At 32.0% G+C, this 13,697-nt stretch overlaps 1 protein-coding gene across 1 annotated transcript; it reads left to right on the plus strand.

Annotated features, from left to right (window-relative positions):
* Window positions 1-10,464: 10,464 nt before the first annotated feature.
* Window positions 10,465-12,919, plus strand: LOC139525284 (probable serine/threonine-protein kinase cdc7). The gene is made up of 2 exons (XM_071320487.1): window positions 10,465-12,065; window positions 12,139-12,919. Exons 1-2 carry the CDS (start codon window positions 10,465-10,467, stop codon window positions 12,917-12,919), a joined length of 2,382 nt encoding a protein of 793 aa, XP_071176588.1.
* The last annotated feature ends 778 nt before the right edge of the window (window positions 12,920-13,697 follow it).

Genomic DNA, 13,697 nt, shown 5'->3' on the forward strand with positions numbered 1-13,697 from the left:
CGATTTTATATTTGCTACTAATTAGATTTACAGGTAAGTAATACTTGTACATGTACTGTACTATACCATTGGTAAAATCTGGTTATAAATGTTGTTCACCTATGTTTAATTAGTTAATTTTGATTCATATTGTTCTGGAACTTCGTTGTAACATGATGGACATATTGCACATTAACACTAAGCCGAGGAGTCAATTCTTTAATCAGCGACGATCATACATATAGGAATGTCAGTGTCCTAAAACATATCTTACTCATGAACCATACAATCGTGTAAATCCAGTCACCACGGATTCCGTGATAGTCTGACTATTATCAAAACACAAAACGAGCATAACCATGTGGCAGATGACCGAAAGTCAGAGGCTATGAACTACGGGTACGGTCAAGGGAAAGTCTGGAGATGTTTCTTGTGGTCCTTCTTCCATCTCCCCGTGGTGAGCAGGGGACAACAGTGATATATATTTATATATATATACATGTTATGATTGACAATTCATTTCATTTGTGCAAGTGGCTAACCGAAGACGTCTATAATAATAAATGAAAAATAACATGACTTTGTTAGAGAGTTGTCTCATTGGCACTCATACCAAATCTTCTTATATCTATTTACCTGTAATTTACCTGTAAAAAAATCGGCGCAAATGAAAAAAAAAATCGGCGCAAATGAAAGAAAAAATCGGCGCAAATGAAATGCAGATCGGCGCAAATGCAAAACGCCGATTCCACTACCAGAATATCATATTTGCTTTAGCAGTGGGGTTAACTTTTCTAAGTGACAGGCATGTTGAAACCCTTCCACAATCTTCCAATGTCAATTCAAGTGTGTTCAATAAAATACAAAACTTTAAAGAGTGTTCACCATGCAGTTGCGAATATCATACCTCGGGCACTCATTTTTTTTTAATAACAGAATATACGTTTTGATCGAAGACAATATCGTTCATGATTCTTCTATTTCCTCTTGTTTATATTTACGGCTTACTTACTTATATACAATTTTGAAATCTACAATGTTAAAGTGCAACAACACTATCTACACACTTTAGACAAAACAAGCAATGATTTTTTTATTCAGGAAAACATTTATTGTTAAAGAATATAATTATTTTCTTCTCCCAGGCGCTTTATTTTCTTCCCCGGGCGCTTTTTCTTTTCTCCGGGCGCTTTTTCTTTTCCAGGGCGCTCCCAGGCGCTTTTTAGTAGGACCAAGATTTTATTACAAGACTGTTGTAGTTGCCGTCATGAATGGATGACTATATCTTTATGACCATCTAAAATATGGGATAAAAGTTAATGAGATAAAAATCATGTTAAGGAATAAACTGATATTATTAAAAAATATATTTTTACATTATGGCATTAAATGATGTGGGGTATTTTCCCATATACTGATACATTATTTTGAGGTAAAGCATTCCAAAAATACTGAAATGATCCAATAATTCCTAAATACACATTCACAAAAAGGACTCATTAATCCCTGCATAGTTTAGAGTAGATTTGGTTATGACAATGATATTATTTGTATTTTTCATTTGTATTGAAATGTTTATAAGATGATTTTTAGGAAAAAAATCCCCTAAACAAGCTTAACTTAAATTAATTAAAAATTTTATTGGTAATTTATACAATATAAAATAATTTTATACTATAAAGCAAGTTATTATAGAAAATGATTTTTTTCATATTCCATTAGATTTAGAAAGCCTTTGTTTGGTAGTATTTGTACCATATATTTCCTGATGTAGTCTTTTAAAGTTTTTGATTGTCTGGCTGAGATCTAGTTTTTTGTTAGTGAAAGAAGTTTTTTCTGTATTTATCTAATTCAGATTTTCCATCAGTCATGACTAAATATTTTAAGATTTTATTCATATGTATTATTTCCAAAGCCCCATGTCAATCGCATTTGGTTAATTTACCTATCCAATCTACTTTAGCATCACTCAGTATGAACTTGAAAAATATCATATAAAAATGTTAAACTACGCAAAGATCAAATGAACATGCTAGAGTTGATTATGTTCTCTTACTTTGGCATCTAGGTGGTGGTTGTCTTATTGGCAATCATACTACATCTCCTTATTTTTTGTGCCAAACCTTCACCAAGATATTAATCCACAATGTTGCTGAATGCAAGTAACATCTATTGATTTGCCGTTCTCTATGGTTCTGAATGTGAGTTTCATGTAAATAAATACATACATTTTTAAGCAGTTTCTGTAGAAAAAATACCTAGACTGATCATTTGAAATCCAAGATATTATTTAAAAGTTTTATAATCCCATGCTTCCTTAAGACATATTTGCTTGGTTTTGAATAATTTTTCATTTGATATACTGATTTTCTGTTCTCTGTGTTTTGTGAAGTATGTTTTAGCTTAATTTGCGATGTAGGTTTTTGGGGGTCATCAGTAAGTTTTGATGGATCATCCTTATATATAAAACTGTCACATGTTTTAATGGTGTATTGGTGTACCTTAATTGCAGTATTATATACCTACATACCGGTATTATGTATTGAAAATAAACACATTTTTAAATATTTTGTTTAAGATATAAGTATTTTTATTGAAAATATTTAATATTCAATGACAATTTCTGGAGTTAAAAAGTATTAAAAATTGATAAAAATTAATGCACCAAGACTTACCCGCAAAAACTGACCCAACAATTTATATATTGGTCCATTTTGGGAGGATATGTTTTAAAGCTTGATACATTTTTAGAAGTGGTAGAATTTTAGGTTCATCGACCTTTGATATTTAAGCTTTTTGTAATGTATCCTCATGCACAAATGCTGTACTCTGAAATAAAGAAGATTTTTGCATGATTTTTGTCTTATAAGCAGCTGAAGAAAAAAAACTCTCAAGTTTATTTTCTTGTTTTGTAATTTAATGATGTGTTCTCTTTTATTGTTGAGTTAGCTCTTTGAAAAAAAATAGAATTTTCTTCTTTGTATTATGTTTTAATGAAGACTGTTTACTTAATCTATTAAACTGTTTAAGTTTAAAATCAGATGTCCAACAATAAAGTTATGTATTAAAAATGTGCAATAAAAAAGCTAAGAAATATTGTACAATGTATAATTAATACACCTTTTTTGTTTATTTATTTTGTTTAATTCATGGTTCATCGCTGAACAGCTGACATAAGACATTTTATTTTGTAGCTTCAAAATGTTATAATGTTTTGATATTTCCTTAGTTCCAGCCATTTTCCTGAAATGAAAACTATACAAGGGGGTCGAGATGGGGTTTACCGACTGGAGAATAATGGTTTAAAAAAAAGTAAAAAGGATAATGCACAGAGAATAATGGGATGCAAAAGAATAAAGAATAACTATTGAAAATGTAATAAAATATTAATTACAGAAATGAAGCCTGTATAGAAACAAGAAATCATGTAATAATAAATATTTATATGTATCTAATAGTATATTAATAATTTCCATGGGCATTTTACAGAATAATCATTGTTTTTAAAAATGAAAAAATATGCTTCCAAGGATAAAAGAATGTAGTAATGAAGGAACCCCATCCTGACCCTCGTAAAATAATTCCGTAGCTAGGTAGATATACTGTCAGACAAAGTCCAATTCTGACAGGATTAATCATCTTTATGCAAAAAAAGAAAGTTAAGAACAGATCCATCGAAAAGAAGAACTCTTTATAAAAACGAAGGAAAAATTTATTGGCAACATTCCCACAAAAATATGCCTGGAAGAAATTCTCTACAAATTGTTTGATATCAATGTAGATTGTTAACAATATATAATTGACTTGTACTCATTTTGTTGATATATACTTTTACATGTGTATATGGTAGTCCCATAATTATACTTGATGACTTTACATTATGTGATCCTTTTGTAGGAATTACCTATATTTACTTATGTTGTTTTATCATATAATTATAGTTTGTTTACCTATGTTGTTTTTTATTGTTTAAATTACATTTTTTATTGGTTGTCATATGGTTTCTGTGATATGCTGTGAAATAAATGAATATATAAACATCAACTTGTTTGAATATGTTTCTGAGAGACAAATATATTTGGGTGTGAGTTTGATCATTGCCAATCATTCCACATATTCATATTTATATCAAGTTTACCAGTAGTATTTGTGCTGGCATAATAGAAAGAAGTTTATAAATAGCTCTTTTTAAGTGAACTAAGCAATCTTTCAAAGGAGAAGACCCAGAAACCCCAATAAACAACCCTGCAAAGGTGTTTCTTTTTTAAACTTCAATTATTACAGTAAATTGGTTGTGTATATATTACTGAATGTATGACATTTAAAAGTATAATAAAAAACACTGTATATTTGCTTTATATTTATCAAGATATAGCCCGATACAGGAAATTTTTTCATTGTTGTAATTTATTTCACCTTTTTTTCATTATTTTATATGTGACCAATTGAGTTTTATGTTGAAATGTAAAGAATATGGTATGTTAAGATATTTGTGGGTGAAGAGTGGAACACTGTTAATTTTTCAGAAATCTTGTAAAATTTGCCAAAAATTTCAATTTTATCAAATTAACCTACATTATGATGTCACAAATGAGTCATTAATGAAGGAATTGGCGAAATTTATTTTAGCTGAGAAAAATTTAGCGTATATTTTTATAAAATTTTCACTACAATTTTGAAGAGATTTTTGGAAAATGACGCAGTCATTGTTCCATAACTGCCGACCTGATTTCTCTGCCTACCGCGCTTGGTTTCGTATTTACTAATTTCAATACAAACTGGAATGTGCTTGTGTTATCATTAATATGCATGAGCATTGTGTAGTAATCAGCCAGGAACCAGTTTACAAACTAACTGGTTTCTGTTTGTATTCCACTACAGTCGAACAAAGTGTTGTAGTTTGACAGGAACCAGTCCAGAATTTTGTAAACTACAAAACGTAATCGGTTATTATCATTCCGTTTTGGTGTTTCATACCGACTTATATGGTTTGAATAAGCTTAAGACCCTTCAAACATTAATGTGATAGGTATATTAAAGACTGTTTTACAAAAGGATGAAACTGTTTTGCTTTAAAAGTCGTACTATAGTGATATATGTTATGTACGGATTTCCACTCTCACCGGTTAATTTCTTCTTTTACACGTGCTTTTGAAACTTCCTGTTTAAACATCGCAAGTTTTAAAATTGTTTTTTGAGTGAATTAAACTTATTTTAACAATCACGAAGCGTTCGGGAATCATTTCAAGCAGTTTCTTCTTCTCTTTGATGATGGAAAATAGGTTTTCTCAAGAAAATACCGCAAACGATCGCAGAGGAATTGAAACGTACAAGTCAAGTCGGCACCTGGTTAAATTGGCATCTAGTCAAATCGGCACCTATTTGACGTCAATTCGGCTTCCAATAATATTTATTATAATATTTTCTATTCAATTAATTAATAACTGTTACCAAGTACATAGTGAATATTAGGTAAACAACGAAACCAAAGTGAATATGTTGTTGTGTATAAAAGTAAACAACGAAGCTATTGTTTTAACCATTAGACAATTATTAAAATTAAATGGAAAACTATGAGTCCCTTTCAATAAATCAAACTTTCATGCCAAATAATTAGCAAATTTAAGGTGGTTTTTTTTTTCAGTAATGTTTAAACAGCATTAAACAAACAATCCTGTAAAAGACTCAACTGGTTAAATAATGCATAAAAATATCCAATATCTCATGTATTAGTCCAAATAATAATGACGTCTGACAAGGCTATTTTATTTTTTTCTGGGACGCCTTCCTAAGACGTTCGTAAGAAGGTGTCCCAGAAAAGAATTAACATAGCCTTGTGGTCATAGGAAGGTGTTCCAGAATAAAATTTAAAAAGCCTTGCCAGACGTAATAATTATTTGGACTACTCATATATATCATTAAAAATACACCAAAAAATTCATGTAGTTGAGAAAAATAAATACATACAAAATGTACATGAACATCCAAAAAAGTGAAAGTTAGTATTAACTCTTTTTGCTTTAAACGTTACAACTGCATTTAAGTATTGAATGCTTTTTTTTTGTAAATTCATTGAGGTGTAAAAGCGTTGACCGAAGTACTTTTTGTATGAAGCGCGTAAGCGTAAGCGTAAGCGCTTCATTCTAAAAATGTGCACACGGTCAACGCTTTTGCAACCCTATGAGGTTACAAAAAGAAACATTCAATACTTATAATTACTTTATTTAGCTGGGATCATGAAAACACGAATTTTATAACTTTTTTATTCAATTCATCTGTGCACTTTATTGTGGGACCACGTGTTATCATGAATGAAAAGTTTTATTGAGTGATGCAATTGCTTGAGGAATAACATGTGATGTGCAGTTAGCCAATCAGAATAAAGTATTATAATGAAACATATATCAAATTTAATTATAACAAAATACATTACGTTGTAAGAGTTATCTCCCCAAACACTGTTTTTCTTGTGGCCACCTCTCCTTCGTAACCGTAAAAGATTTTATTTTACCAAATTGCTCGTTACATATTTAGGATAAGAATATTCGTTTGAACCCTAGCTCTATGGGGACTCCATATGAGAGTTATTCCCCCTTTTTCATTTGATTCAAGCGATATGCATTTTCAACTGGTAAACCATAACTGATAGAGACCTAGGGTCTTCATGAGGTCATTGGTACTAAAAATGAAAATGAGGTCAATGTCAAAGGTCAAGGTCATATTATAAATTTTGATTTTGGCTTATTTTCACTTCTTTTCAAATACTGTATGACATTTTGACAAATAATTTTTCATAAATTATTAGTTGTGACATGTCCTTACTTGTATATTTTGGTTGAAAGGCTGCGCATACAATAAAAGGGAGTTTTTGTCCATCTTACATTTAAAATTACGCGTCAAGTGGTAGTACTCATTAACCAAACATATTAAAGACCTAGGATATTTTGATTCAAGGTCCATGGTTTGTGACCTTGAAATTGAGGTCAAGGTCATAGGTTAATAGGACGTCATAAAGCCATAGGAACTAACATTTTAAACTGATTTTTCATATTTCAATATAAAAATAGATCTTTTCTAGTGGAAAGACTTCAATTGTTCTCTGAACAATTTGTTTTTAATTTACTTCATATTTTGTGGGAGAAGGGGGTTCAGACTATGTGGTATCAGGTCTGTTTGCGCCCAATACACTTTCGCACCTCACACGTTCACACCCAAGGTCCGTTCGCACTCTACTCATTCGCGCCCAATTTTAATTCAAATTCAAGTTGAATAATTGGAAAATCATGATTGTTGTTTTAAATTGCTTTGGTGTAAATACTGAATGTATTTATAGCTTGGTATGAGTAAAACATTGAAGATTTTAAAGGAAAAACACAAAAGATAATTGTTTTTAAGCCCTTTGATCTGAAACAACGAAACAATAAAATATAGGAACCAAAATATAGCAATCCACTATTATAACCAAAACATGATAAAATTAATTCAACACACAGAAAAAAAATTAGTCAGAATCTCACTTCATTATGAAAGAGGTCAATGAAACAAAGTATAGCAATACAATAACCAAAACATGATTAAGAGTTATTCAACGCTAAATAAAACGTTGACAAAATACCACTTTATTTAGAAAGGATTATTATTATCTTTAACAATACGCTATCCAAAACATGATTAAGATTTATTCAACACAAAAAAAAAATGCTGTCTCACTTTATTTTGAGACAATGACAACAATTATACTTATAAGAAAACACTTGCTTACAGAGTTATTAAACACAAAACCAATTAAGATTAGTTGCGAACATGTAGGGTGTGAAAGTGAAAGGGGGCGAACATGAGTTGGCGCAAACGTGAATGGGCACGAACGGACCCGGATTCAGCCTATGTACCAGTGAGAAATATAGAAGCCTTTCTACAGTATTTATTTGTACAATTCAGGTAGTCTTGACCTATTCATTTGTCTTAAAAAAAAACCAGCCAGTTGGCACCTTCACTTCACACACACTCATATACGAATATCAATTATATGCTTACGAGACATGTTGCATTGTTAAACTAATTACGGTATGTGAAAATCAAGACTTGCATAAAAACTATCCCAATATTAGAGACAGTGGCGTCATTTTTCTTCAGAGCTTTCAGCTCTTTGATTTTTTTTGATTTTGGGGGCCAAAATTATAATTTTGTCAATCAACTCCTTTACATAAAAAGTAAAATCACAAAAAACTGAACTCCAAGAAACATTGCTCAAAAAGCTCAAAGAATGGATAACAACTGTCATATTCCTGACTTGGTACAGGTATTTTCTTATGTTGAAAATGGTGGATTGAACCTAGCTAGCTAAACCTCTCCCTGGTATGACAGTTGCATACAATTCCATTATATTGACTTTGATGTGTGATTAAACATACAGACATGATAGGTGAAAATGTCGAAAATAGGGGTACTGCAGTCAAATTTTAGATTTTTAAACATTGGATATTGAGTATCACCGCAGAGACATAAATGTCTTTCAGAATTAAATTGAAAGTATTACCACTGAGTTGATACCTTTCTGCTGCGCTATACGTCCCAGATACTTACATTAAAATATATATCTCATGTAATAGAATAAAGGCACCAATTTTTACCGACCAGATCCACATTTCGACCATGTATGTCTCTTCAGTGTTGTTTGAGGTCGAACTATTTGAAAAACCAAAACTTCTACTAAACTTGAAACAAAACAAAAAGATAAATCTGGACTTGAAATCAGAGCTTTGTACTACAGAAACATATTCTTTATATTAAAGATGATTACTAAAAATTGTATCAGCAAATCTATACAATGTTCGTATTTTCATACCACTCTCAATAAAGATTTGATTATTTGTCCTGCTTTTGATATACTTAAGGTCAACTTATGTGTACTTCCTGCTCCTCCTGAACTACTGTACAGGAACAATTGTTGCGTTTTAAGTTGACTAAACTATTAGGTTTGTATCTTCGATGAGTATTTACCCATCAAGCTCCCTTTATTTTATCCCTGTTGCTAGTATTGCTCAATTAGTATACCATTCTAGGTATTGTTTGAAAGACTCCTGGCATATGTCTGACTTTGCTTTTTCTTATTGTTTTTGGGATACGATTGCTTTCAAGCAATCTGTAGACGTATACCAGTGGCTCAGGACAATGCCCTCACGTCAACCGTTTTATTCTAAACATTAAGTATGGCAAGCCGTTCTCGTCAAAACTATGTTTAAACCATTTTTCGAAAAATTTACACACTGAGAATTACAAAAAAGCACTCTGAGATTTAAAAACTTCAATACGCACACTGAGAATTGAAAATTACACACTGAGAATTGAAAATTACACACTGAGAATTAAAAATTACACACTGAGATTTCATAAAGACGCACTGAGATTACAAAAATGAAAAATGCACACTGAGAATTGAATATTACACACTGAGAATTTAAAATTACACACTGAGATTTCAAAAAGACACACTGAGAATAAATAAACTGAAAACACACACCGAGAATTTGAAATTACACACTGAGAATTTAAAATTACACACTGAGAATTTAAAATTACACACTGAGATTTGTGCGCACTTTTTATGCGCACATATGTAATTAGCATACTTAATCTGAATCTATTACAAGCTTAAAACAACAAGGGGACAGAACTCGTTAGTCCTTCGATTTGGTTCCAAATTATTAATAAAAAAAACTTTAGAAATACAAGAACAAGAAAAATACCCACTTACTCTTATTACAAAATATAACCAAATGGTGAAAAACTTTATTAAAATAATAAGAAAACATTGGAACAAATTGCAAAAGAATGCAGTGAAATTTTTACCCAAGTGTCTATTAAAAGATAAGGTAAAGATAAAGATAAAGATATTGCATATAAACGTAACAAAAATATAAAAGATTAACTAGCGAAATCAAGGAAACTGTTGGAAGACTTTTGAAAAGGGACCCATGTTTAATTACTGGTAGTAGTAATGATCTGAATTATAGGCAACACACTTATGAATATGAGCGATGTTAAGTCTTGAAATTTAATACGAATGTTGGTTGAAGGAATCGCATTTCATTATACATGTTATAATGGCAAGAGTTCTTGAGATCAAGATATTAATCTGTTGAATTATTCATCTCATGAATATTCATTAGTAATTTGCATATTAATCTCAGTGTGTATTTTTGAAATCTCAGTGTGTGTTTTTCAATTTATTTCATCTCAGTGTGTCTTTTTAAAATCTCAGTGTGTAATTTTGAATTCTCAGTGTGTGTTTTTTATTTTTTTAAATCTCAGTGTGCAATTTCGATTTCTCAGTGTGTTATTTTAGGTTTTTAAATCTCAGTGTGTATTTTTGTCGAAAATAGGGTTTAAACATAGTTTTGACGAGAACGGCTTGCCATAATTAAGGACCATCTCACACGCTAAACCACTCACTGAAAAATCAATTCATAAAGATAAACAAAAAGGATGGCGACGGGAGGTTCTCCAAATATTTCACAGACCATGGTACCATCCTCTACTTCAACTCTACGTAGAAGCAATAGATCAAAGTCAAACATATCTCTGATCCAAAAGTCAAAAAATTATGAACTTAATAAACAAAAGGCCATTGACAAAAAGAGAAATGATTGTAACTCACCACATATAAGATATGAAATGAAACCGAGAAACAATTTCTGCATAAGTTTTAGTACTGCAGCATATGAATTGGTTAAAGAATTTCTACATAAATATTTTGACAAACAACAATGTCAAGAGGAGTATGCAATAGCAGTCGAAAATGGTTTAGACAAATCCAACGCCATTGTTGAGACAAGATTTAAGTTATACAACAAAAAGAGAGACGGTTCAATCGGCAATCAACACAAGTATACAGTAAATTGCTATAATACAACATCTAGAGTCTTGGTCAATGGGGTCAAAACGGATAAATTTGTTGACAATGTTCTACCAATCATACTAGAACTAATTACAAGTAATGAATCAGAACTAGACTCTGTAAACAATGACATTCAAAGAACACTACAACCAATCGAGGTAAACCACTGGAGTAATATCTCACAAAATAAAGATATTCCATATACAACTGAGCAAAGCAGTATAGAGTATAACCGAATCTCTCAAACCGAGGACCAACAGAATGTCACAATTTACTTCTGTCCTATGTGCAATGAAAGAGCAGGCGAACGTACTGTTGGTTGTGAGCAATGTGATGAATGGATACATTTCAACTGTGCTGGACTAAAAGACAGTGATATTGATAAGATCAAGGATAATCCATTTGTATGTCGACTATGTATTGAAAACAACCTATATAGTACTGAAATTGTCCATAACAAAACTTCTGTAAACAACGCAGTCATTAATATACTTCATTTAGATCAACAAGAACCAGCAACTGAACTCTCAAAAGACAAAGACCAATCCACGCAACCAATAGAAGATGAGACGAAAATAATCCAACAAAATATCCAGATTGGTGAAACAAACAGTAGCATAGTTATAACAGAAGAAACGCAACATAAAGACCAAAATATGCTAACAACCTCCAATTCTGTACAGACATTGGCGCAAAATAAAACGGCGATAGAATTAGAACAAAGACCAACAGTTGTAAAGGAGAAAAAGACCAACAATCCAAATAGGCTAAACCAGAGTAAAGGCCAACAAAGAAAATCTAAAGATGTTGAAGAGTTCAAAAAATACATATATGAGCTGGAAAACAGACTGAAAGATAGAGACCAGACAATAAACCTCTTGGAACGAAAAATGGCACTATTAGAAGGTAACATACTAATAGCAAATCAACAGATAAGAAATAGTGAACAGACTTATCATATGTTCAATCAACAACCAAACAGTCAAGCAAATCAAAGTGGATGCCAATCTCAATGTCAATATCAGCACCTCTCCAACAACATGCGTGCATTAGAACAACAGATGTCTCAGCATATGTGTATTACTACTGCCCTGACAACACAGCTTGCAATACAATTGCAACAGTCTCTTTCATCAACAAGGAACCAAATACCACCAGTAAATATCAATATGGTACCACAACCAGCTCCGTACATTCAAGGACAACCGCATCTATACCATCAATATCCGATGTATAATCATGCTTCTCAACCAAATATGCAGGCAGGACTATTCAATCAATATCATGTTTCCGCAAGCTACTAACTTTGCATTCCATCCTAGTCAAGGAATCAACAACTTGAATGCAGCCCACTATAATCAGTACATACATCAAAGTACTCATGGTCATCCAAGTAGAAATCATGTTAGACCAACACAGGCTTCATATCAGAACCAAAATAGACAATCAAATGGGCAAATTCCACCACCGCCAACATACCATCAAGCCAATCTACAAAGATCATCTCATTACCATCAAAATAGAAACAACAACCAAACAATGATGACTCAACATACCAACACAAACGCTAAAGCATCAAGCAATATATTGGAAAAACAACAAGCTAATACTACACATGTATTACATGCTAACAATTCAACAAAAGGCGTTGCTCAAGTTCCAACAATTATATGCTCTGATGGACAAAACAAAATGGTGCATAGAAATAACATAAAAACTCAGCACATCCCAGTTAGACAACCAACAACAGAAAGCAAGCATCCAGAAGTAACAATAACTGAGAACTTTCAAGTGTCAGCTTCATTAGTACAATCAGAAGTAGCTTCTATGCCTGATGAAACGATCAAGGAATCAAATCAAATAGTTCATCAGGAAGAAAATTCAATCAAACAAATGACGGGAAACAATCAAGATGCAATGGATGAAGGAAGACAGAACCAATCAAACTCTTTTTTAGAAATTCCGAGCCTCAAGAACAAACCACCAGACATCCTCAGAATGGGCATGGCAACAGAAACACTCAACAGTCACGGCAGAGATTAAATATAATTACCTGCAACATAGAGGGGGTAAAGGGAAATGCAGCCTATCTTTCAGATCTAAGTAAAGAACAAGATATTATCTGTTTACAAGAACACTGGTTATGGTCTTTTGAACTTCAAAAACTGGACGAAAAATTGGCAAACTATAAGATATTTGGCCGGAGTCACGATTGTAATGAACCAATAACTAACTACCAAATTCCAAGGGGAAGAGCAGGCGTAGCTATTGCCTGGCCGCAAAAATTTGACAAAGTGATTTCAAAATTGGATGACGGGAATGAAAGAATTATAGCAATAGAGATCATGTCAGTACCTAAACCAACATGCCTCATAAATGCCTACATGCCAACAAATGCAGCACAATCTTTGGATGAATATAAGGAATGCCTTGACATCATATTTAACATCAAGAGCAAATATGATCAGTCACACAACATCATCTTATGTGGAGATCTAAATGGAACATTGATATCAACAAGAAACAACAAGCATGATATTAGTCTCAAACAATTTACTTCCGATAATGGATTAAAACCAACTCGAGACATCCTATCAAAACCTACATATTTTCACACAGATGGAAAGGCTACTTCTCAAATTGACTATATTCTGTCTAACAATGACATCCTACTATCAACCAGTATTTACTGTCAAGATCCAGTAAACACATCAACCCACGTACCAGTAAAAGCTTGTACAAATGTGTATCTAGAAATGAAGAAGAACAGTAAATCTAAAGCAAATTCAGTAGCATATAAATTAATATGGGAAGAAATGGA

Source organism: Mytilus edulis, chromosome 5, assembly GCF_963676685.1.
Source record: "Mytilus edulis chromosome 5, xbMytEdul2.2, whole genome shotgun sequence".
Taxonomy (NCBI): Eukaryota; Metazoa; Mollusca; class Bivalvia; order Mytilida; family Mytilidae; genus Mytilus; species Mytilus edulis.